Source organism: Apus apus, chromosome 4, assembly GCF_020740795.1.
Source record: "Apus apus isolate bApuApu2 chromosome 4, bApuApu2.pri.cur, whole genome shotgun sequence".
Classification (NCBI taxonomy): domain Eukaryota; kingdom Metazoa; phylum Chordata; class Aves; order Apodiformes; family Apodidae; genus Apus; species Apus apus.
Genome location: NC_067285.1, coordinates 67704857 through 67732164, shown reverse-complemented (window position 1 = coordinate 67732164; position 27308 = coordinate 67704857). Strand labels below are relative to the sequence as shown.

Sequence of the window (27308 nt, the reverse complement as noted above, 5' to 3'; positions counted from 1 at the left end):
GATGTGATGGGACTTATCACCAGAATATTAGAACCTGCAAAGATAATTTGTAACTGCTTTTCAGATTAAGAATAAAAAAATATTTGTTTTAAGGCAACAAATCCGGAAAAAAAAGGTCTATGCACAGTACTTATATGGACTACTGCACTACTTTCTTCTTTTATAAGTATGAAAAAAACCCCTGCCAACTCAGGAATAAAAGTCTTATGAGAAGCTTATTTGTTCTTTTATTACTCACACTGAGAAAGCAAGGAAACTGTGAAGTTCAAAATGCTTCTCTCAAACCTAAAAGACATTAGTTTGTTCAGGGTGCTGAAAATACATTTCAGGTTGTACTGATTGGCTCTGGTAGTACATCTTTTATTTATGCACATCAGTGAAATAAAGCTTGAAAAATATCTCTGAAGGAATTATTTTGGGCTAATAGTCTGCTGACTTTTTTAATTTTGAAGAGTGTACTGCAAGTCAGTTCCTTCTCTGAATGCTATTACTGTGTAATAAAAACAAAACAAAACAACAAAACGGAGTAGTAAAAGACAAATAATTTCTAGCAATGCCAAAAAGAGATATCTTATTATTTATTGCAAGTGATCATCATGCCCGTGAAGATCAGCTTTTACCATAGTTTTTTACATCATGTAAATAGCAAAGCTATGAAAAGTATCTTAATTGGGGGCTTTATGAACAGAGATGGAAAAAAGTTGAATTATTAATACTTCATAAATTTTCCCTTCCCTTTGTTTTATATGCTAGAGGTTTTGTTTTTCCCCTCATTCTTCCACAGCCCAGCATTTTCTGCCATTTCCTGAATACTCTCTCCCTGAGGTGCCACCATCCTGGCTGAGGGGCTCAGCCGTGCACTGGGATGGTTGGAACTGGCTGGAACCAGCTGTACCCAGCCTGGGGCAGTCCTGGCTGCTTCTCACAGAGGCTCCTGCAGCCCACCCACTACCAAAACCTGGACACCTGCACCCAGTACAGGCTCACAGAAAGATTTTGCAAAACAGAGTCCACTTAAGCTTCATTGCCTTCTCCTTTGCTCCCAGCCACAAAGCAGCGTAGGTAGATAACGCCTCTGTGCAGGGATGCAGCAAGCCCCTTGAGGCTTCACAGTGGTGTAGCCTTCTTAGCTAGAATAAAATTTGTCAGCTGGTGAGAAGCAGAAAACCTGGGGATTGCTGATTCAAAGATGAATGTTCCCTAATTAAATTGCAGAATGCAATATAATGTAATCTTTACTAATGCTTTGTTACTGATGCGTTATTACAAGACTGAAAATGGAAAATAGCGTGCATTGCTTAAATTGACCATTTTATTACACAGAGTAGGCTAACTGGGCCTTCTGTTTCTTCTTGTGAGGTTTTCTGTAATGAGATCATTACAGAATATTGATTAGTTGTAAGAATTGTAATATGTTTCTCATTACTGCTTGACTGAACAAAATTCAAAAAATAGGAAAATAAGTTGCTCTAAGTTATTATCTGTCTTGGTGTTCCCTTGAAAAGACAGAGGTTGCATTTCAATCTTTCCCCTGGAAAATTTGAGCTGTAATGTTAAACTGAAAATTTCAATGTTGCTTTTCATAATGCATATTAGGAGTGATATATGTGCTTAAAGCTGTCAGTTGTGAACAAGTTTGGATCCAGATTTAATTTTGATTCCCCCAAGGTGATAGGTTTGCAGTTTTTCTGTTTAAAATGCAGTAATTTTTTATGCAAACTCTGCCATTGAAATTCACGTTGCTTTCTTTTGAGGGCTATTGACTATGCTGGTGTAAAACAGTGTTAAGAGAATGAGACACTTTGTGCATTTGCTGGAAGGAAATGGGCTGAAAATATTCTGTAGTTGTTTCAGAAATTAATCTTAAAGTATTATCTGTAATGCACTATACTGTATAATGCTAACTAAATTAGTATTTCATAAAACAGTCTGACATTTTTCATATACTTCAAAAAATAACTGACATGGTTCTGCATTTTGTCATGAGATTGCTACCCCATTTGAATTGCTGGTCTATATTTTTCCTTTTTCTGATGTTTTGTTAGTACTTCCAGCATTTTGTAGTCTAAGCAGTTTCAAATAGCCAGATTTCTTGCTTTAAATTAGTTGTCAGTTTTAATGCTAATGAATTTCATGTCTTCAAGAGGGAAAAGGGTGGATTTTGGTTCTTAGCTGTAAGAGAGAGTATTGAGCACAGGGAGCTGGTCCTAAGGCACAGAGATCTAAACAATGCCCTATTCCCTGTAATGTGGGTGACAAAGAATCTCAATGGCTAGGAATGTCATTATTGAGGCATTGAATAGTTGCAACTCTAGGATGGGAAGTTCTTTCTAGCTTTAATAGAACCTCTGAGGTGGGTAGTTATAGAATCATAGAATATGCTGAGTTGGAAGGGACCCATTTGGATCATCGAGTCCATCTCCTGACCCTGTGTAGGACACCCCAAGAATCACACCATGTCCCTGAGAGCATCATCCAAATGCTTCTTGAACTCAGGCAGGCTTGGTGCTGTGACCACTTCCCTGGGGAGCCTGTTCCAGTGCTCAACCACCCTCTGGGTGAAAAACCTTTTCCTGATATCCAACCTAAAACTCCCCTGATTCAGCTTCCTGCCATTTCCCTGTCGTTGGTCATCCATTGGTATCCCTGCGTTACTAGCACAAAGAATTTTAAGATCAGAAATATCTAGAAGTGTCTAATTTTAAAGACATAAGCGTATGCCAAAACCCCCTGCTTTGTATCCTAGAGATTACACTTGTTTTTTTTCATGAAACTTTTTCACATAAAACATGGCAGACGGACTACCACGTGCTGCAAAAATAGAGAACTGTGACAATTTTCAATGGAAGAGTGATAAAAAAATGATATTGAGAGTACAATAGATGATTGTGCTCTACATTATACACAGTATTTTCCTGTTACATTGCAGTCTGTGATGAAGGAGAAGGAAGAAACAAAGACCACAGAAATACAGCGGTCCACTGGAGTCCTGACCCAAAGCCCGGTGAAATCAAATTAATTTATTTCTGTTTGTTTCAATGAGGACTGCATTAGCTTGATTGTGAACAAGCAGCTTCATGAATAAATTGAAGAAAAATAAAATGGCTTTCCATTACAGATTAAAAAGCTTCCTTTTCATATATTTTTCTTAAAACAACAGCAGGAAAGAATAGCATGAAATACTGTGTACTTAAAGACTCCCTAGGACTTAGTCTCCAAACTTAATTAAATACTACATAATTACATTTTATTGGGACTTTTCAAAAGACTAAATACCATGATCTCCCTTTCAAAAAAGGTCAACTGGAGTAATGTAGACTTACTGAAATTGCAAAAGGTCCCTTATAATGCCTCCAGACATTTTTTGTAAGAATTAATGCAAAACTTTAACAAAGCTCAAACCTCAATCATTAGAGAATGTTTTTTTTTAGTTTTTCTACTTTTATGTAGTAAGTTGTAGTGGAGATATTTTTTCAATTGAAATTCAGCCCACTGTCCTGCTGCACCAAAATCATACATTTTGGCAAGAATACTGGAGGTTAATTTGAAAGGAGAAATGGTATTTGGTTATTTCCAGGTAAGCACTCAGTCTTACTTGGGATATATCACTGCAGGATCAGAGTAGCAATATGAGCTTTTCTTTTAAAATGTCTAATATATTAATATAGTTTTAAGAAGACTTCTTTCCAGCAAGGACCTAACGTGTTGTGGAACTCCCTACACACTAAAAAATTCAGAAAGAAATCCCAATTACTAAGGGCCTAATTAAGAGTTCTCTAAAGTCAGTTTGTAAATTCCTTGGTAAGAAACTACTCAGTCACCATCCCTGAAAGCCACCATGGAGTCACCATCCCTGGAAGTATTTAAAAGAAATATACATGTAGTGCTTAGCAACATGATTTAAGCACTGAATGGGTAAATTAGGTTAGGGTGGGGGGATTTAATTTATGGTTGGACTTGATGATCTTCAAGGTCCCTTCCAACCAGGATGATTCGATTCTATTCTATGAATCAGTTATATCTTTTAAGGGCCAAAACGAAGCCTAAGAAGCAGCCTGGTGACTTTATATGACTGCACCTGGACATATAAATTAGATTATTTCTACATTTTATTTTTTTTTAATTAATGTATGTGATACTGCTGGTGAGGAAGGGCAGAAGTTACCCATTTCAGACAGGAAAGCAATCCTGAATGTATGAGTCAGTAAAAGTATCACAGAATCACTTAGACTGGAAAAGACCTTCAAGATCATCGAGTCCAACCATTACTACTCTACCAAGTCCAGCACTAAGCCATATCCCCAAGCACCACATCTAGATTACTTTAAAGCACATCCAGGGATGGTGACTCAATCACCTCCCTGAGCAGCATGTTCCAATGTCTGACAACCCTTTCAATGAAAAAGTTTTTCCTAATATCTAGTCTAAACCTCCCCTGGCACAGCTTGAGGCCATTTCCTCTTGTTCTACCACCAGTTATTTGTGAGAAGAGACCAGCACCTACCTCTTTACAACGTCCCTTCAGGTAGTTGTAGATTGAATGAATTTAGATGAATAAATGAAAGAAAGGGGCAAAGAAGGAACAAGACTAGAACTTCCAATTAGCATTAGAGATGCTTTTAACAAATCTGTTCACACCACTGGTGGAAGTACCTATTGACTTCAGAGAGCTTCAATTTAGGCCTCAAACAAGGTTATCAGAAAACTCATAGCTTAAACATGTGGCAGTAAAATAAGCCCATAGGATTATTTTGAAAGCAATATGTGCAATGGATGGAAAGATACATGTATGGAATACGTATACCTTATACAATTGTTTTTAACAGCCTCAGGAAAGTATTCTGCTGTGTTTTGTGCAGAGTTCAGAGACTTGAAATAAAAATGAGAAGCGAAGGATTCTTGTATTGTGGCAACTTCTCCATTGCACTGTCTGAGCTTCCATCATAACAGAGCATGTGGGAGGTGAACAAGGACTTCCGCTTTGCATCTTTAAACTTAAAAGCACAAAAACTATGATTGTGTACTTAATGACCTGCCTTGAAATATACTCTGATAAAACTAGCTGCCTCAAAAATCTGAATATATACATTTCACAAAATATAAAGAAGAAGAAATAATTTCTTCCTTCTAAATTATCTGACGTGCTATCTCTGAAGCCAGGGGCAATACATTCTCACATGATACTCCTGGGAGTTGGCAGGTCTCATATTTCCCATTTCTCAAAAGATATCAGAAGCCAGAGTGAGGGAACCCCAACAAATCCAACCTATAAAAGTCATATAGCTGTATGATTGACTACAGAAATAGATCTGGTGAGCAACCACTCTTTGTAAGCAACTAGCACAAGTTTAGACTAAAGACTTAAATCCTTGCTAAGCTCTATTTTCAGGGATAGAATATTCTGAAGACCTTACAAGGGCTTTGTATAAAACAGTTTCACCTGAAAGCCACAGCTACCGTTCATCTTCTGTACAGCTTTATGTCACCATCTGCAATCATTTGTCTAAATTCAAGATCTCCTCCCAGAAATCTGTAAAGAGAAGAAAGGTTTAATTATGAAAAAGGATTTGTCTGTCATTACATCACCTGATTGCAAGCAATGTGGATAAGCAAAAAACCTCATATGTTCACTCTCAAGATAGAAATATTGAAATAATTCGAAGTTGTAAGATATTTTTTAAAGCGTTTTTCAATATATGCAACAGGACATAGAGGTGGTGCTTATGTATTTGTCCTATATTGAATAGTAAGTCTGAGAATAATATTAAATTTGATATATAATAATCTGATAAAGAATCTGTCACATTTTAAAAATAAGTAAATGCCTGCCAAGCCAGAACAGATGGAATTCAGGTGTTGCAGCATGAGAGTGCATTAATAATTTCATCATCTCTTTTGTAATAAAAAATTATGAACCTTTTATTTTCTCTGTGTAAAAGCAAGTATCTTTTACAGGGAGCATAGTAGTGGGAACCATGTTCTTCTAGACTAGAGTCCAGAAAACCTGAGTCAATCCTGGAGTCAAAAGGTCCTGGTGTAAAATTAGGAAACCCATCAATTGTCTGTCTGTCATATGCCTGTAAACTGATAATTCTTACTTTCATCTCTTGGTTGTCATAAGAATAATTGTATTAATATTTGTGAGGTGATCATATAACAGGCGGTAGTGGTTGTATTAGTGGAGAATTGAAAATGATGGAAAATTCAAATAGAAAAAATATCAAAGCTGAACTACTGAAAGGTGATAAACTACAGTACTTTATTCCTGATACCATCCTTGCAACTGACACTTGCATAATATGGGTAAGAGACTTTTATATCCTCCTATGATGAGCAGGCTTTCTTAGTAGTATTTATTGAATCATTTTATCTCTCAAATTTAATATTAAGTTTTATCTTTATGTTTTCTTTTTAAAATCTGGAAAATGTAAGAACAATACACTTTTGCAGATTTTTATTTTTTTTTTAAATCGCCATACAGAACACCATCCTGTGTTTGTCTTTGAACAAACCTGATCTCAGAGAGGAAGTCAGTTGACCAGTTAGTATGCTGAGAAGATGTAGAACCCAAGCAAACATGCTTGTTCCAGTGCAATATATTTATTAATAATTTACCTGCTATAAAGAATAATGAAGGGCTGGGTGGGTGTTTTTTTTTTCAGGTTTTGATGGGGCTTTGTCATTATTTACTTGAAGACAAGAAAATTTACGAAGGTGATGGCTTTCCTTGGATGGCCTAATAGGACTTAAGATAGCTGGATATTTATGGCTTTTTTCGTAGTGAATAAGAATTTTTTAACAGCAAATTCAATAGTTAGATGGTGACCTTGTGAAACTGCAAAGCTCATAACTCCCACAGTTGTCACATCTAGAAGAAGGCTTAACAAGTGCTTGCAGCTGCTTACACACCTTGACAAACCATAATTAGGAACAATAGTCTGAGAGGTGAACATGGCAAATCCAGTAGCCAGGCAGGCTGCATGGAGGTGGCAGTGATGTTGCACTAGGATATGAAGGTTACAGTTTAGCACAGGGACAACTCTGGCACTGGAGATGGGTGGGATCATTGCCACCAGAGCTTTATAATCCCCTGTGTCTACAGGAGTCCTGCTTCTCTTCAGGGCAAAGTGCCAATGGTGCATTTGCTAGCATCAAAGTGCAATAGAAGCCGAAGTACTGTGCATCTGGCAGCAAAGCTCAGGCAGAGTAGGAGATGGATCCTCACCAAACCTTTTTGCGTATCCCACTTTTGCTTTCCACTTTGATGCCCTCTCATTTAAAAATAAAATAAGATAAAATAAAAAATAAATAATCTTGGTATCTTCTTGGTGTCTTCTTCCTCTTCGACTGATTGTTCTGGCTGCTTTCCTTGTGCAAATAGAAAGTATTTGTACAACCACACAGTGAGCTTGATCAGTGAGCTGTTCTGGCTAAAAAATATCTTTCCACATAGAGGTATTTGAAAGATGTGGTTTTCAGCCCCACCAACTTCCATACCTAGTTCACTGCATAGCTCTTCAAACACTGACAGCAGCACAAGAGAATTAGCAGGTAAGGATGATTGTAGTGAGAGCACCCGTTTTGAAGTAGCAGGAAGCATTTACCCAAAGTTAAACAGTAAAAATGACAAAGATGCAAAACTTAACTAGTTGGGTAAGTTTTGTGCACATGGGTTTGTAGCCCATATGGACTACAATAGCAGCAGCTCTTCTGTTTGATATAATTTTCAAAAATGTTCCCAAGATAAACATTCTGTAGAGAACCCCAAGCCCCAGGGGCTGAAGTTTAAATAATGCTCTGTGGAAGTTGTACCCTGCTTTTTTAGTATGAGCTTGAGATAATTCCATACAATGTAGACCTCCTGTTGCCTTATGTTTGAGAAGGAAACAGTAATGGCTGCAGTTAAACATAGCAATATACAGTTTAAATAGAAACATGGCTGTTAAATACAGGGCATTTCTGAGATAGACTTGAAAATGTTGTGTATGTGCTATAGTTCACATGCAAAATATTGACAAGATAGGTACATCAGGTTTTTTTAATGCCACAACCCTATAAATTATGCTATTCTCATATGTAATTTCCTTCTCATCCCCTGGTAAGAACCTATATTTAGCAAACTCTACTAAGGATACTTTTAAAAGGTTTTGCTGACATAGTACGAATGGAGAGTAGCATATATTTTTCTTTTTTATGTCCTTTTCTGATTTAGCATTTTGTATGCTAACATGTCAAGCTTTCTTAACTTTCTACTGTTTATAGTATTGTGGACTAATTAGATTAAGTGTGATTTTTTACTTTGTCTGCAACAGTTATATAAGTAAAAAATGGTCAAATTTGCCCAGTACATCATGTCAACATTCCTAGTAACATTATGTTAATATTGTCAGCGCAATCTATATATTTTGTGTTGTGACATCTATATTTTATGATACCAAGTATGTACACACATGCACGTGGATTTATTCTGACCTGACCTGTTCTTACACTTCTTGTGAGTGGGACATTATTTTTTTTGTGGTGGATTTTTTCCTTTCTGCTTTTAGATGTCTATGCAAGTTCTTTCCTTCTCTGCATTTGTAAGATTTATTATATACAACATTGTTTGAAAATGATTTAACATTAAAAGCTCCATGGAAGGATGTACAAATATTTTGATTAATTAGGATCTTAAAAAGTAATATTTTTTTTTCTGTGTAAATATATCCTAAACATAAAAACAGAAAAGTTTTTTGTATTTGTGCTGTAGGTATAATTTTAAATTTTGTTTTCCTTTATGTGTGCATGCAAGTCTGCTTGATCTTATTTTAAGCTGGTATTGTGAGATTTAAATTCTATTAATATAAAACTTATTGACTATTATCAGGGAAAAAAAAATAATTAGATGGCCTTATCAGCACTTTCAGGAGGACACAGTTCAATGATAATGAGAACTTAAGATGAGACATTCTGTTTACAGATTCCGGTAACAATGTGTGTTGAACTTAAGGCATAAATTCAGTTAAATCTACTAGTAAGATTTCAAAGCAATGCTGCTCTATCTTGAAATGAAAGGTGTTAAATGCAGGCTATTTTTCAATTAATTTCTATAGAAAAAGGAGACCCTATATTTCTGCTACTTTAAAGCTACTTCTGGTACTTAAAAGCATGGGGTTTTTTTGTTCCCACAGAAAGCTTGAAATTCATGTACACTTTCAGCATTCATCTTCAGGTAGTAAACAGACAGTGTTTTTCTTTCCACATAGTGACCACTTCCTATTTATTATTTTCTAACACATACTTTTCTGCATTTAAAGGGAAGTGGTCTGAAAAGTTAAGATCCTCATGTTGATTCAAAACCAGTTTGCAAAAAAATCAGAGCTTGTTTTTGCAACACAACTTACTCCATATATCACTGCACCTCATGAAAAGATTTCAAGTAGCTGTGCGTTTCCCTCTTTCCAAGGCAGAATAGTTCATGGAAAGGGAATCACAGAACACCACATCACAGGTCAAGTTTGCAGAAAGGGTATGATTCCTGCTTTGATAATCTCTTCTTCTGGTACCAGCATTCAAATTCTTTGGAGCTCAGGGCAGGAGCAGTTCTCTGCACTGCAGCCTGGCACACAAGCATATTCAACACTTTCTCCTGACATTCTTTGACATATTGCTCCTGTGACTGTTCAAAAAATCAATTTTTGGCATAGAAGCAACTGCCCTAACTTCCTCTTCCTTCTAGTTGCATTGACCAAGAAAATGAGTAAGTGGAAAAAGAGAAGGACAAGGAGGAGCAAGATGAAATAGAGATGCTTCTTGATCCTGAATCTTCTCGAAGAACTTGTGGTTAAAAAAAGGGGCTATGTTGCAGGTTTGGGGTAACCAGATTTGGCTGTAGAGCTTCTGCATTCAGTTTCCTTCCCCACTGCTATTCCAAGTGGCACATCAGCACAAGACTTCGCTGCTGAGAAGTGTGTAATTATTCCTACATGAAAAGCCACAAGTCAGCTGTTAACCTGTTTGGCCTGGGGAGGTGAACTGTTGAGACTGCTCTAACAGGGTGACTTCACGCTGCTTATTACATGTGGCAGGTAGCAGTTGGTGGGTGTCCTGCTGTTTGCTTGGGTCTTCCTGAGGTTACTCATGGTTCTGCATGCAATTGCTTAGCCAGATTCAGGGAAATGTAATCTTGGGACTATCGTGGCATTAGTAAATTAGATATATGTTAGGACAAATATGCTCAGTTGTGCTTCAGTGCCCAAGCAACACTTGATTCATCATTTTTCCTCCTGGTTAATGTGGGAATGTTAGTGAATTGGGGTTTTCAACATTTCTTTTTCAGCATGTGTAGCAGCATAGGCATGAGTGACCTCAATATACTTGTTTTTACTCGAGGACTCACTGCTTAATCTGTTTCCACAGCTGAGGAAGAGTTTTACTATGGACCAGAGCAAAGAATGGCCAAAAAAGTGCCTAAGCATCTTCCAGATCACAACAGAGATTGTGTTTGAGAGACTGCAAGGTAGATGACATGCACTAACTGGATGCCTTGAGACAGCAGGGTGGTTATGTGCCCTGAATTATAATGGCATTCTATTTCCTGCCAGGTTTATGAAAGTGAGAGGAGAGGTTTGCCAGTGGCTGAGAGGCAGAAATCTGGATGTGAGAAATACGTGAGATATTGCCTCCTAAATACTGATCACGTAAGATGTATTGTAAGCACAGCCTACGCAGCTGACTTTGGATGTGCTGTTGGGGTATTCTGGGGAGTTGTTTATGTGTGCTTTATAGGCGTTTATGAGTTGGTGGATGTCAGTCAAATGCAAGTCCCCAGGGTGTGGCCGACTGTGTGTGTGCACGCATTGTCCTCCTTCATGAATTTCAAACAGACAGTCTTTTTTCTTTCAGTGAACAATGGAGTGTCTGTTCTGTTGCCTTAGACAGCTTTGTTGTCTGTGTGCAAAGTTTTGTCATCCTGCTTCTAGGGATTTTGTGAATTTTAAGCATGGTGCCTTTTTAGCTACATTGGCTAAATTTTTAGGCAATTTAAGTGTTTGACCCTCTCAACCAATAGGCAGGTTCTTTGCCTGTGAATTATATTTAATGGATCCTTTATGGATAAATCACAGTTCAAAACAGCACTGTTATGGCTGATGGGAGGAAATCCAGATCATTAATGAAGATGTTAAACAGGACTGGACTCAGTATTGATCCCTGAGGTATACCTTGTATTTCTAAAATGTGTCTTTGACATACAGCTCTAACCAAGTAGATATTCATCTTTCAAGACTGTTAATTATAAAAAATGCTTCTCTCTTTTTTTTTTTTTTCTTAAAATGTATTAAAATAAAGCCATTTTTCAAAATAGTGTGTTTGAACATATTACTTTGGGTTTGAGTTATTTAAAGTAACTTACACCCTTAATTTGGCAGGAGAGAGGGTTAAAAGGCTGCCATCACAATGACATTTGCTGCTCAGACAAAACCACAGTGGTCCCTAATTTATTTCCTAATAAATAGCCTGCAGGCACATTCTTAAGTTAAGACAACACAATAAAGCAGGTGGAAGTTTTGCAAGTAGATTCAATGGCACTCTGATATCACTTAAACCTTCCAGAATTTAGGAGTTCTGTTAAAATGGTGCATAATGAAACAAGATGGCAAACATCAGAGGTTAAGTGTTGAGCTGATGCTTATGTCACAAGAAGCCTAAAACTCTCAACCAATTTAGTAGCTATTATGCAGCAACTGCTAAGTCAGCAATACTGCATTACTTTATAGCTGAAAAGCCTATAAACCCAAGTGAGCACATCACCTTCTGTTACATTTTTCATGGGAAAGACCCACAGTGTGGGCTGTAAAGAAAAGAAAATGTAAGCTTTTACAGAGGAAGAGTATCCTGCAACAGGCAGTGGAGATACCTACATTCATTATTACAGAAAGTAGGAAGTATAATATGAAATATATTATTGCAGACCTTTATGCTAGGCAAATTAATAGATAAGCAGAAACCAATAAGGGTATTTCAGCACTTTTGCTGAAATTTTTGATGTTGGTTCTCCTAAAAGGAAAAAATGAGAAATTTCAGTGACTGCTTATTATGTTTGTCTAGCCACAAAAAAAGTTAGATTATGGAAATTGATTTAGGGATTAAAAAATGTGATGATTCTGTGATGTTTCAGTCCTAAACCAGGTGTCCTTAGATATATGTCTATATTAAGATAAAAATGCTATTTTATCTTTCCATTCGGGGATGCCTTGGTCTCAGTAATTTTGTCAGAAGAATAAAAAGTCAAGTCAATTAAAGAGTTATTAGGATTTATTATCTTGTCAACAGGATAAAATTTGGCCTTTTTGTTAGTCCTTTGATTTCTCCTTTGCACACTGTATATTGAGCTGAGGGAACGTGTCACTGATTAACATGACAGTAGCTGAACATAATTTACCAATTTATGCAGTTTCTCTGTTGTTCTTATAAGTTTAGCTCCTATTGCTTTCAAAAGTATGGTGCAAATTTATGAAACTCAGGTTAATGGAAAGGGGTTTTATTGCTGTTAAAGAATGTAATATAAACAGGTGGATGTTGGCTAAGTGCAATTCATCTGAAGTTTTGTGTTTTTTTAAATGAAAGAGCAAGAAGTGCCTTTTTCAGAAGGCACGTGTTCATTAGAAATCTGATTTGTAACATTCACTGGTTGAAACACAAGAAAGCCCTGACTTAACAATAAGTATATGTGTTTATTTTCTACCAGAAAGTAAAATAATAAAAATATACAGAGATACAATAGAGATTTGAGTACCTGTATGTCCAGCTGATAAAGCAAAAGCCTCATGTGCCAAAGTATTTATGTTTCTCATCCTAAACATAACAGGAATACGTCTGTAAGCATAGTGTCTAATAGGTACTTCCACATTTTAAATGAGAGTTTATAAACAATTAATGAGGACACTTTTTTTTTCTTTCTTTTCCTAAAAGTATGTCCCAGAAACAGAGCTACATAGTATAGTTCTATATTGTAGCAATATTGAACATTGTATATTTAAATCTTTTTTAGACTAGTCGTTCTAAGACAACTGTATCCTGGTATCTTATCTAACCAAATACACAGTCATATGAATTTTATTTTACATATAGACTTTCTGATACTATAGGAAATCAAGTTAGGTGACATTAGAGTAGGAAAATAAGTAACACTTTAATTAGAAATTTGGTAAAACCTAAACATGTATATAATAGCAGTTAGTCAAAGGTAATTGCCACCTACAAGTCAGTGTTAATTTAGATTATCTACTTAACAGCTTTCAGGCATCTGGTTGTCAAAATAAATACATAAGGCATGAGGTGAAGATCTCTGAAAAACTTGCTATGTCTACATGGCACATCAAATGCTGTACTGAAATACTAGTTTGGCTTGCAAATCCACCACAACTGCCTTAGCATAGCAATAAACATCACCTGAGTAGCACACTCTTTCAGAAGGGCTAATTAGCATTTGTGTTGTTTTCCTATTTGTAATTCCAGAGCAAGCTTCTTTAGTGTTTCCTCAGGACCTTTGTGTCATGCTTCACTGCTCACACTGCATGAACTGTGGCCTTTTGAAGTGATCCTGGTGTTCCCGTGGATCCAGTTCTCTGTTTTCTGTCAGCTCATTTTGCATCAGTTATGCAAAAGAGGATCTTAAGTGTAGCCACCTATATGACTGTAGCTAAAAGCATGGCCCTTAATTCTTGGGTTGCATGGAAACAACGAGACCCAAAGTGCTGGGTGAACATGCAACCTATTCAGTCCCCTAGAAGGTCGATGAGTAAGTCTGACTCGGACACCTTATTCTAGACTCTGCTGCCCATAGCCAAAGGTGGAGCCTGTGTATAAGAGCTTAATGAAGGCATTTTCCTCATCATTGGCTGCAATAGCTGTGGCTACCCAAAGAAGGTAGGGAATACGACGTCACTGAAAAAAAGATGCCAAAGACATGAAGAGATACAGAGGTGTTATGAACTGCTTGAGGTAGGGGAGCTTTACTGAACACAGGATGTTTCCAAAATTTGTCAGATTTATTAAATGGGGGTAAAAGTTCATTGAATCTTTCTTGCCATTTTGTCCCCAGCTCCAGAAGAAGAAAAGTCCATCTGGTAAAAATTACCTTCAGTGGATCAACTTTCTGTTCTTGAGGAAGTCTTATATATGGACTGTGTAAAATAAACTGTGCTATCTCATATAATATGTCATACTATTCTGTAGTCATATATCTGAAAGAGCCACACTATTCAGTAGCTTTTCATTTCCATTAGTACTTCTATAGTTATTTAGAATTTTTAAGACATAGAGTATTACAAGTGGTTTTCTGTATGATCTAAATGAATTTTGTAACACTTTGGAAGAATATGACTAACACTGGTTAACAGGTCCAAAGTTCCAGATGTTTACTTTGGAAAGCATGGTAAACAGCTGTAAAATGTAACATTTTCTATTATCTTTACTAATGAGAAAAATCTTCTAGTTAACTCTAGAAATGCAGTATTGAGAATGCAGAGTAGCGATTGTCTGTAAGTTACTGACAATTAATGGGAAGTTCTTCACTGTTTTCTTCCTGCTTTATAAAAGAGCATTACATCTTTTTACACCTTGTTTCCTTAATGATACGTTATTAGTTACATAAAGGAAAATTTTGAAGGATGATTAGTATCTTATTTCAGCCTTCTGTGTGTTGCTTATCATACAGTGACATCACAACCAGAAAATCCTTCTAGGACATTAGCAGACCACTATAGTTAACTTGTATTCAACCAACCTGTTGGTTAAAAGGGCATTATTGGAAAGAGGTATGCAGTTTAGCCTGTCATAAATTTTGCTTTCAGTAAGTAGATAAAGATGTTTTAAAGGCAGAAAGTGGAATGCTTCTGCTTTATTGACTGCATTCATTTTGTAACGAATGAGAGCAGCTGGTTCTTGCCCATAACTTGTTGATACTAGTCCATGCCTTATTTTGACACACTGGGTTTTCTTTCTTCAAGTGTCACATGTTGCCAGAAGGCAGCGTCAGTTGATCAATACGTGCAGATCTAGATTGTAAAAGCTGCTCTCATGGTCCAGGTGCTGCTGAAATCAATAATAGTGAGTGCTTTTTTAGAGATTTGAAAGAAGAACAATTACCTGCTGCAGCTAAATTACATTTTGTACTGGATCATCTCTAGGCTGGAAGCTTGTAAGCACAAAAGTGAGGAGGTATAGATGTGGCATACCAAAGCACTGAGTTAACCTGTGTTTTGGTAGATTAGACCTGCATTTATATAAACTGTCAGAACTGAAAGGCAACTGAAAGGATATATATTCAAAAGCATGATGCAAGGCTTCATAGTTTCCATCCTTTGAAGAAATATAAAGCTTTAGAACCTTGTTTTGTGCCTTGATTTCTTTCTATTTTGCTTCTTTATGTACACTGCTTTATATTTTCTGAATTCTGGTCTAGGCTACAAATGGAAGCCATCTACAGAAGGTGCTGCAGTCCAGCTGAGACCTGACAAGGGCCAAGTGAGCTATGCTTGGCTATATAGTTAATGTTACATCAGAGAACACATTTTACGTTTCTTGTGTAACTGCAAACACAAAACAATTAAGCAGTTGAAAACTTAATAGAATCCAGAAAGTTATCAAGTTTATGTTGGGATAATTACTGTCTCTAGAGTGTGCTTCCTTTAGCACCTCAGAAAGCAACAATCCTTTGGGGTGGTAAAACCTTGTTTTTCAAATGCACTGTTGGCTGTTTATCTGGATGCACTGGGAACACTGGTGAGAGAGTATTTTTTTTTGTTTTATTCTCTATGCCTGCTGTCAGAATGATGTATTTAAAAAGTGGCTCTACTTGGGAGTATTACATTATAGGCATCAAAGACATCCAGATGCCTCTAGACATAAGCATCTTAAAAATATGCATCCTTTTTGGGGTGTTTTTGAAATTCATGTTTTTTCTGTCATTTTATGTCAGTACTTTATCACAAAACAGTCAGCAACAATATCCATTTTTTAATGTCCTGCAGCAGTATTGTTTTGTAGTTAACTCTTGTTGTATATCACTCATTGGGCTTGAAAATGGAAAATGATGAAAGGCTGCAGTGTTTTTCTAATAACATGTCCCATTCTGGAGATCTCTATAGGACTAATCTGTTTTCATTACTGGGTCACTGAGGGGTTTGAGTTTTTTTTCTTAATATAAGGAAAAATTGCCAAAATGACAGTAACAAAGAGGAGCCATGAAAAAAATCTATTGAAAAAATGTTCTGAATATTAAGTTCCCACTTTTGGTTCAGTGTTCATGTATTTAGCACGACTGTAGAATAATAAAACCTAAAATATTTAAATCTCATATTCATGTACCTTTAAAACACCAGTAATAATGATACAAACCTGTCAAAATTTTACAGCAAATCAGATTTTTTTTTTTTTCTGAGAAAGCATACACCTTTTGTCTTTAATCTGATCAGGAAATTCAGATACAGATGTTTTCTTAGACTTTAAGATGTATTTGAAACAACATGAGAGGCTTTTGTTCTCTCCATACATTTTAAATGGGCTAGTTTTGAAAGAAATTTCAGAGCTACATTTGCATCCTAATTGCAGCCTTTTTCCTGCCTCCACCCTTAGGCAGGCTGTAGGGTGGCACTTGGGGATTTTTGGGGCAGAGAAGTTGCTGGTTCTAGCTGAGCTACTGAAAAATAAAAGGGAAAGAGATGAATGGATTTTTTGCTTCAGTGGTCACCAGCTGGCAAACCAGCTCCTTGGAGCTCTGCCAAGCAGCAGTTTACAGCAGCCCTGCAGCTGCTCTAGGCTAGGCTGGAACACAACTGGCATGAAGCCACCTTCAGCTTTGGATGAGGACTCAGCCTTCAAATTGGCAAACAGATGTGTTGGGATTGTGGCTTTGCTCACTCACGCCTAATGCTCATAGGATGCAGTTGGTACCTAAAAAACTACCACAGAAAATTTTACATGAAACAGTTACAGGAAGACAAGAATAAATAGGTTGAAAAAAAGTTCAATTCTTTCCAAAGTGTTTTTCTTGCTGGTGTTGTATGTGTGGTTTTTAGCTTTCTGACCAGATCATGAGAAGTCTAAATAACTGTAAAATGGGCCAGCAAGAAAACTTGGTTGGACTAGATTCTTTCAAGCTAAATTACTCGAATTCAGAAAATTTACAACAATTCTTATCAAAACACTATGTTGTTTAATTATAGCAAAAAATAACTTGTATGAAATTCAGAGCAGCATTGGACTGTTATCGACAATAGCTCAGTCGGGAAGAATAATGTCATTTGGGGGTAGGGGCAGAGAAAATTTCTTGTTGATTTTGACTCCCATCTGGCCACTGTTCTCTCTTTTCCTGGTTAGAAACTGTTTTCAGTAATTCATCATAAATAATGACAGTAGTGCTTTTTGGCAGTGTTTCTGTTAAAATCTGTGTTCATTCCATGACTAAACTATGCATCCGATAGAATGGGTCTGTCTCTCCTTGTTAAGCACCTGTGTCTTACTGCTGAAGGCAGGGTCAAACCAATGTCTTACAATAATGATGGCATGTTATAAATTTCTGTTGATGTTTAAAAATTTAGGTAAATTAGCTCTTAATTTTCTACCACCTTGTATTTGTTTAATAATTCAGTAGAAGCAGAATTTCAGCAAGTTACAGCTTTGCAAAACTGAGTAAGACCTTCGCTCACCACATAAACAGTATTAAATATTTGTTCATACATGTACACACTTTGTCCCTCCCATTGGCCACTAAGCAGAAGCAAATATTTTGGGTACCTACAAGCCTGGAATGTATTTTCTAAAATGAAATATTTCATGTGAAATATAACCTTGATAAGGAGGAGGAAAGAAACAGTGCCAGATATTAAAAACAGCATTTCATCAAGATCAAGTTAAAGTAGCAATTTTAAAAATTATTTAATCATGCCTTGTACCTTGTATCAGTACCAGTTTCAACAGCCTGCCTTGCTTTGAACATGCTTCTGCACTTCTCATTTTCAAAACCAGTTGATTCTTCTGCATTTACTTTAAATCATACCTTGTTGGTATAACTTGTTTCATAAGAATTTCTTTCCTACAAGTTTTGTTTGTTTGTTTGGGTTTTTTCTGTTTGTTTGTCTGTTTTATTTAAAGAGACAAAAGTAACTGCTAAGCTATTCTTAAAACTATAAGGCAACATGAATCCACAACCTCCAGCATTAGTCATGCTTCTCACTGGAAGTGGCCTCTGTATCCCAGGCTACAAACATCTACAGCAACATGCTTAAACTTCAGTTATTCATGTCATGCTGCTTATGACTGAGTAATCTCACTAAATGAAGACAAGAACAAGCATGGTTGCTGGTTAAACAGATATCATATGCTTTGGCTGGCACTTCAATAGCAGGTCTAAGAGGAGAGATGGTTCTTAATTCCTAAACTTTTTATTGAGCAGTGTCTACCAGCATGAAAAGCTTGGAGGCATTTATGTTAAAACAAGTTATATGCTAATCAGAGTGCAGTATCAATGTCTAGTTTTGTCAGTGTTGGAGGGAGGTTATGATTCATCTTAAATATATTGTAATGTTTTCCATTAGTTTAACTTCAATTCTTAGACAAAAAGTTGAGGCAAATAATTGAACAAGTTATGAGCACATAGAAGGAAACGAGATGAACAAGAGGCAACATGGATTACAAATCACATCAATTGCCAAACCCATCTAATTTCATTCAACAGCACAGGAACAAATCCTCTGGCTAGAATTGAAGCTTTAGATGTCAGATTTCTTGCTTTTAGTAAGGTTTATGATACTGTTTTATAAACGTGCTGTGCAGACTAAATCAAACAAGTATAAAATAAATTGGAAAATTGTCCTTGGAAATTACTTACCAATGGCCCAATGTTAAAACAGAAGCCTATAGTTAGTCAGCTTTTATAGTGTTCTATATTATTCATTTACTACCTTGATGATGGACTAGAGAATGTTCTTATTAAATTTACATCTTACACAAATTTGGGTGATAAAACTGGAATTCAGAATTATCTTGATACATTCAGAGAAAGATCAGAGGAAAAATTATGAAATTCCACCAAGGCAAATGAGGAATTACGTCTGTGGTATAATAACAGGCTAACAACTTAGCAATACTTTTGTAGAAAAAGATATCAGAGCTATTGTGGACAACCACATGGGCCTGAGTGAGAAATTTCATGCTGTTGCAAAATAAAATAATTAACCTCATACTGGAGTGAATTAAGAAGAAGCAGATTAAGAAATCCTTATTAGGATTAATAGTGCTGCTTCTGCTTGGTAGTTGTAGGGGATTACCTTAAGTATTGTACTCTTGATCCATTTACTTCAAGAAAAAATGTGGAATTACTGAAAAGAATCTATAAAAAAAACAAGTGTGAATGACTTAGAGCCTAGAAGATGAGCCTATGAGAAAAGATCAATGTGATATTTTTTGTTTTGGAGCGGAGAAGATTAAGGGGTAGCTTGACAGCATTCTTCAAAGACATAAGCAGGTATTCAAAGATCAAACAATTCTTTCTTCATTTCCATGGTAGACAGACACAGAAGGAATAGTGTTGGAGCCAGAAAGATTCAGTTTAGACATTAGGAAGACTTTTCCTAAAAATAAAGGTAGTGTAATGGAAAAGGTTATCTGAGGAGGCTGTTGATGAAAGTTCTTAACAGCTGGTTTAAAAAAAAAAAAAAAAGTCAGGAATAACATAGGTATAAGCTTAAGCTAACCGGAAATGTAGAAGAGACTGGATGTCCCACCATGAAGTTCTCCATTCTATGATGTCAATCACCAGGTTGTCAAAAGGCGTAGGGTGACATGATAACTTCAGAAACATTCAGTTACAACAAATGCAGGGATTTTCTGCAGAGCATTGAAGCTTACTCTCTTGTCCCTGTAGGATGATACTCACAAAAGAGGTTATTTACATTTTGTAAGTATTTTAGTGTATTAAAAGTTGAAAACTATGCAATCAAAATTCTTGTATCCTCATGTGGAATGCTTTTGAAAATCTATTTACAATTCATGGAGTGTTTTTATCCATTTATTATGTTCTGAAAAAAGTTGTCCTCCTTTGATGGAAGCTATTTTTCCAAAGAAAGTGCCAAAAATCATTATCCATAAGAATAATTGTTGATATTAGTTATTTTAAATATGAATGAATAATAGTTCTGTTCTATGCTAGCTGTGCTTTGGGAGTTTTACCAGCATTGGATATTCATCTTTTGTTTTAATCTACCAGCATCATGTGCTGTACAGCTGTAGTGAGAAGTGGTTTATATATCTTACACCACTTTTCTGCTATCTTCTATTACTAATACTTTGTTTTGTTTCCCCAGGCTACATATCCAAACAGAATGGTGAACAAAAATCTCAGCACAAGGGACAGAAAGTCAGCACATACTCCCACCGAGGACCCTTTTAGATACTCATCAGGCAACCAAGCAACTGCCTACGAAAGCAAGAGCTGTCAGCTGTCTGGTTTGTACCTGAGCAACCTCCTGAAAGAGAAGGAGATTGTGGAAGTCATCAAGCATACTAGAAGTACATATGAAACCCTTGCTTCAGAAGTTACCCAGAACGGTTTGGCCACCATGGCATCAAGTACAACAAAGCCAGTATCCAAGGCAGACAGCTACCCAATGTTCTCAGGAGCTCCAAAAGACCAAACTGCTGTACCTCGGCAGCATACCACTTTCACAGGGAGACTTGGACAGCCTCCGAGGGGACCCATCTCTTTACACATGTACAGCAGAAAAAATGTTTTCCTTCATCACAATTTACACACAGCAGAGCTACAGACTTTAGGTCAACAAGATGGGTAACAAGGTGCTTGTATTTTTACCATGAGCAGCATAAGCTCAGCTAGAGCTCAGTCTTCAGTTTTCATTTGCTGCTACTTTCAACTGAGAAAAAATAAAGTTAAAAATTAACATTGTCTGTAGGTTCCATACTTTCCCATCTGGGGCTGCGGTAAAAGGATGAGCTAGATTGTTAAATAACTAGATTGATTTGTCATGCAAAAGTCACCATGGGTATAGTAAAAGGCAGTATTTGGCTGGCATTGCTAGTCCAATATTGGCTAACTATATTTTTTTCCCCTCTGTAAGCCACTGTTATTCCCTGAAGTTCTAGAAGGTGATCTAAAAGAATACTGTGTATATTTAACAATGTTACTGTTAAAGTAGATGTGAGGAATGAATAGATAAGTAATTAGTAAACACTCTTGAATTTCATAGAGACTAGGGAAATAAGGAATCAGAAATCTTTGAGGACCTTCTTTTTACACGTTGGGTTTTTTTTTAATACAATGAAACTTGCTCTCTTTCTGAGGTACGTTACCACTTTCTGCTGTATGTATTTTATGAATGCCTCATGCCACAAGTAGCGGAAGTGACTGGAAATCCCAGGTATTTGAGTCAGTAACTGGATCCCGAACTGCAGATGTCAGCTTGGTTCCTCAACCTTGCCTTTCCTTTTCCTACCTGAAGTTAACAATGTTTGCTTGAATGTTTTTCTTCTATGAGGACATGTCAAGTCTTGGTGATGTTGGTGCTTTACAGTCACTGTATCATTTACGACACAGTGTGACATTCTATGGTGTGTAATGCATCATATCATTTAATTTCACTTCCCGAACCAAAAATGAGTGAAAGACTATAATTAGAGAAATTGTCCTCAGGCCAAATTACCTGTGTAAGTCATAATTTCTGTGGACTGTATCATCTGCACTTAGTAAGTCGGCTCAGCAGGTTTTCTAGTCTTTGACACATTACACACAAGTGAGATGAATCCTGATGTGCTATCTGACATGCAGCATGCTGGTCTCTCAGGAATAAGAAGTCATCTGATCACACCATAGAACTTGTAGACTTGTCAGTAAGAAAAGATCTTGTTTTCCCCGTTCAGAGAGCTTAAAAACAGGCATCTCAGTCAAGTTAACACTAAATGTGTGGCTTATACTAAACATGACACTTAGTTTACAACCCCTCTTTTGGAAGGTAATCTGTTTGAATGATAATAGGACATAGAGTTAGTAGTTTATAAATAATCTGGCATGTTTAAGTATGATTGAGGCAGATCTGAGACAAGTCACCTCTCTCTTTAACTGGTGATGAATAATGAAAGACAAGGGTGCAGCACATTCTAACACAAAGAAACAAACCAATGTGACTTAACTGAAGTAGCATATAATGGAAAAAGAAGCTTCTGTAGCCACTAAAAATGCTGTAACTTTTAAAAGGTAAGTCACATAGAGCATATAAAATGAATTAATAGTACATATTTTAGGTAGTGTTAAATAGCTGCTTAACTACTTAATATTTGGATTAATACAAGTATTGGTTAGATTAAGAAAAAAATAGACTATGAGCTTGTCAGATATTCTGCAAAGCCATTTCAGCAGCCTGAACTTTCAGGATTCTATTTATTGAGGATTTTAATTTGGTTAGAGCAAATTAATGTCATTATCTGATGTTGCAGAGAACAGGTTTTGTCTAAGTATTCTTTAGTAGTGATTTTGCGTATCCAGAGCTGGATACAGTAGAATCAAGACAAACATTTGCCAAACTTCTTTGTGTTCTTGGCTACTGCCAAAACAGAATGTGCAAAAATTGCAAACACAACTTGACTGAATTAACTATGGGTATTTGAGACTCACAGTCCTGCATTAAAACTCATGTTTAAAGTCTACCAAAAAAGTTAAAAATAGTAGTAACAGAATTTCTCTACTAAGAAGCACATTTTCATCTGAGCAGTCTCTTAAGATTCTGGTAGATTGAAAGGACAAGTTGGTTCTTACTAACAATACATTTCAGTCTTGTTCATCTCTAAAGTTGATGTATGCAATTATATTTCAGATCTGTAAATAAGTTAACATACACTGTAATCAAGGAATTTTTTTCCAGGATACAAATATACTATACTACATTAAAAAAAAAAAAAAAAAAAAAATCAGTTTTACTTTAAGTACTGTATCTATAGTTATTTTTTTCCTGGAAAAAGTGACTTTTGAATTACACTTTATTAAAAAAAAAATCATCTATACATTTCAAGAATAAAATTTTAGATGCTACTATTTTCTTGGAGAATCTTTTATAAAGCTGAAACTTAAAAAACCCTGGATAAAACAGTTCAGTTAAAGTGAGGAATATTTTTTAAATGTCATCTTGAAGCTGTTTTGTATCAGTATTTTCAGCATTGTTATATTATTTGTAATACTAAGTGTAAATCTCACCCAGAGAAGGGTATTAGCCACATGTTAATGTACAGTACAGCAGTAACTGTAAAACAGAGGTCCTTTGTTTGATCCTCTTGTGTATATAGTATATCATAAAGCAACAGCATGTGGACATTATTTCAGTGAATTGATTCCTTTGTACTAAAAATCTCTAGTTTTTTAAGAGTTCCATGTATAAAATGATTTATACATTTCTCCAAGCCTGTACATACTCAAAGACATAACACCAGGGGGAAAGGCACCTATTATTTTTCCATGGATGGACTTTTTTTCCTTTTTTTTTTTTTTTTTTTTTACAAATATTTCTGTACAACAAAGTGTAACTGTAACATTTCTTCTGAAAATTGTTTCTTAATAACTTCTGTACATTTTGGTGTGATCAAGGGCATTTTAAGGAGGAGGAAATCCCCAAAGAAATGTTGTTTTCATTTGAAGCACTGTCCCATTTTTTGAAGCAATCACTTGGCAATAGAAACGTTAGATCTGTGCCCTAAATTTTCAGTCATCTAATAGAGCCGCACCTGAAATGGTGTATCATTGCTAGACTTAGCCTTACTTCCCTTACTGGAGTGCTTCTACAGGACATATTTATAAATAGATACAATGCTAGGGCCAACCCTGCTCATAAATTATTGAAAAGGAGGGAAAACACATTTCCAGTACTGTTCTTACATTTGACTTCTAGAGTAGTGGAAAGGGGTTTTTTGTATACCTGGTTCACATGAATCAAGTTCCAGCTCTGTGCTTGTGCACACTGGAGTGACAAGTTGTACTACAGACCCCTTCTATCTTTAGGTTTTTTTAACAGCATCCTAAAGCACTTGGCAACATAAATTACTGCCACCTTTTAAAGACAGGCTGACCCTCTATATAGAAAATGAAGCAGGTGGAATAGATTCCTTTTTTAAAATCCAGACCCTTACATTTAACTTTATTGCTTTTCATTCCAAAATACACACATCCAGGTAAATTAAAGGCTTTTCTTCTGTGTCTTTTTTTTTCTGGAAATTTTGAAAGAGAGGATATCCAGACTAAGATGTTAACATGGAGTTTGGGTAAGCATTTGAAAGTTTACTCTAGGATATTCCTGTTTGTCCTACAACTTCATTGCAGCCACTGCTAAATATTGATATTTTTTCTCTTACCTAAAGGCCAGTTTGGAAGTAGTGATTTCTGTCTGCACTAAATTATTCACTTTATACCGTTAAATAAACAGTATACTCTGCAAATCAATAAAAATGGGCTATTTAAAAATTAATACTGTAGTTTATATGACATAATTATTGTGCCATGTCTCCATTGGTTTGTTTAGTATAACATAGACTTCAGTTAGATGACACTGGGTTAAATAATCTAAATCATCTGACTGTTGGGATTGTGCCTTTAATCCAGCTAGTCTCAGTTTATGCCCAGGAGATCTGTGAATTCAGAAATATTTCCTGGTTTACAGAATAGACAAGACAAGATTTGCCCTCGCAAAAATGCCAGCTCGCAATCTGTAGCAAATATACTTCTTTCTTACCTTCCTGTCTGGAAGCAAAAAAAGTCCCTGCAAAACTCTTTGTACATCCACACAGGTCATAAATGAAGTCCAGCAGAGTAGCAGTGAACTCTAACAAAGTTTTGAAAGAAATACCTGGAACAAAAATTCCAGAGGAGTTTTCTTACAGATATTTGTAGTGGTTCAAAAGCATAAATTCTCTATCTGAATGTATTAATGTAATAGGTCCTATGGCCTCTTCCACTCCTTGCTACTGATTATTTTTTTCTGGAGGAAAATTAGCTGTATGTAATTTGTGCTAGATGAAGTAGGCAGTAGGGTGAGAAAATACATTGAAAGTAATGGTGCAGGTCTTCTCCCAGATTGGAGAAACACACAGCATCATTTCCAGGATGTGTTTTAAAATTCTCCAATCAACAAGAAGGTGGTAGAGATCCCTTAGGAGAACTTACTTGAATCATGCCTGCCTTTAAACCTTTAGGGTGTGCTACATAATGCAATTCTAAGATAATTTGGAAATTTCAGCACCTGCAGGGCATACCTTGCTGATATACATACATATATTTAAAGAGAAAAATGCCATGTGCTGTTTTTAACCTAGTAAACTCTGTTTGAATCTTGCTTCCCCACTGATGTTCTGTCCAATTTGTGAGAGTGTATCCACTGTGATGCATATTATACTGACTCCTTATATTATTGAACATAGTATCTACCCCTTCTGAGGGGCTTGAGATTTGCAGTTTCTTTTCAGTCTACAGCAACTGTCTGAATTTAATTATCTTCTTCAAGGGTCTTCCACTGTTGCAAAGGTGATGGTAAAAGAAATTATTAAAATATTTTAGAAATGTTTTGTGATTAATTTTTTGTTTAAATACACTTAAAATATCTCCCTGTATCTTAAAAACAGAAAATAAAATAATAATAATAAAAAAACCCAACACAAAAACCCTCTGTAACTTTTACCAGCATAAAATTCCTATAAATCTGAGATTCTCAGTAGCCCCAGCTGACCCTTGTATTTTGTACAGCTGTAAAATATTTTCAGACTTGCCTTTTTTGTTACCTGCATTAGCAGCAAATCATTACCCTAGTTACAGGTTTTTTTAGCCCTCAATCCTGTATTTGAAACATAAAGGGAGGACTGTTGCGGATTTCTGCAGAAGTCTTCCTGCCCCTGTGAAAGCGGGGCAACAATAAACTTACCTGAAGGACTCTATAGGATCCCTGGGGATCCTGATTCATCTTGACTATGAGAGGTTTGTGAGAAACTGATGGATGTGACGTGTCCTATCTGTTGGTTTTCCAAATCCGTATAGAGGTTTCTCTAGCAGACAAAATACTGAGAAGATTTTTCTAGTGCACAAGTAGTATCTCCTTAAATTTTGTATTGTGATCCTTGCAGCGCCTCTCTGGATTTCACAAACCATCCCTTTAGGTATGGACTTGTGCTGACTATGTAGACAGCCTGCACCTCAGTGGCATTTCTGCTTTAAGAAGGCTCCACTGGATTTTTTAAATATCTGATCATTTAAACATGTAGTGTTTTCTCCCAGACCTGTTTACTGCTGCTAGAGTCACAAGCAGTAAATTCACAGAAAAAAATCCACCTCCTAACTGAAGGCTCCAGTTCTGTTGGTGAGTTGTGGTTATAGCTGATTTACCTCAACCCAAAAAGATTCTCAAGCTTACTTAAGCATCTGTATAAAGAAATACATTGCCTAATTTGAACCTGCTTTTATCATATTGAAAAAGCCCTAATAAGGTAGATTTCAAATGTATCTGGATGTCAACAGTAGTAGTAGAATGTTCATTTATTTTTATTTATCAATTATGTCAATGCACTTGAAAAGAGTCATCACCCAGACCCTACACCAAGAGCTGCATTTAGTTAATAAGGGTTTAGGTTTGGTTTTACTTTCCAGTGATGGATCACGATTCTTGGCCCATGTCCAATTAAACCTGATTTGGGGAGAATTAAAATTAGGCCAACCCTGAGTATTTTTGGAAATTGTACATGTACTTCTACTGCCAATGGCCATTAGAGAACTTTAGCATTTTTTTATAACTGGAATGTTCTGCTTTATGTATTGAAATCAAATGAGAAAATAATTAGAAGTTTATGAGAGTCATGCTGTACAGGATGGTAATTTTTTTAACTACTGACCGCTATAAAAATTGAAGGTCTTAGAAGGCATTGATTGTTGTATTATATGCTGCTGAACACCCATTTAATTTCAATAACAGTACACTGCAAAGCCAGTTGTTATATGCTATTGAAAACAATTATTTGAATATACTTGGCAATACTACACAGATAACTTGAATTAGAGGCTTTGAAAGAGCAACAAAGATGAGAAAAAGAGGAAAATATTCACCTGAAGATGAAGTATAAATAATGCACTGCTTAAGAGTATTGAAAGGCGTGCAGTTCTACATGGGACAATGGAAAGCTTTGTCACTGAATGAACCCTAGTCCAGGATTTCACTTACAATTATTTAAATGGTAACTTAATTAAAAAAAAAAAAAAAAAAAAAGTTTTCCTAAGTGATCAATTAAAAATC

At 36.1% G+C, this 27308-nt stretch overlaps 1 protein-coding gene across 5 annotated transcripts in view; it reads left to right on the top strand.

Moving 5' to 3' along the window:
- The window catches only part of CCSER1 (coiled-coil serine rich protein 1), a 655276-nt gene extending 634397 nt beyond the window's left edge, over positions 1-20879 (top strand). For 4 of the 5 annotated variants that reach the window (XM_051619517.1, XM_051619519.1, XM_051619515.1 and 1 more), the window contains one exon: positions 20346-20879. In XM_051619517.1, the coding sequence (XP_051475477.1) occupies positions 20346-20831 (486 nt within the window). In that variant the 3' untranslated portion in view covers positions 20832-20879. The remainder of the gene's footprint in view (positions 1-20345) is intronic. The other variant, XM_051619520.1, reaches the window with a different exon arrangement.
- Positions 20880-27308: the final 6429 nt, after the last annotated feature.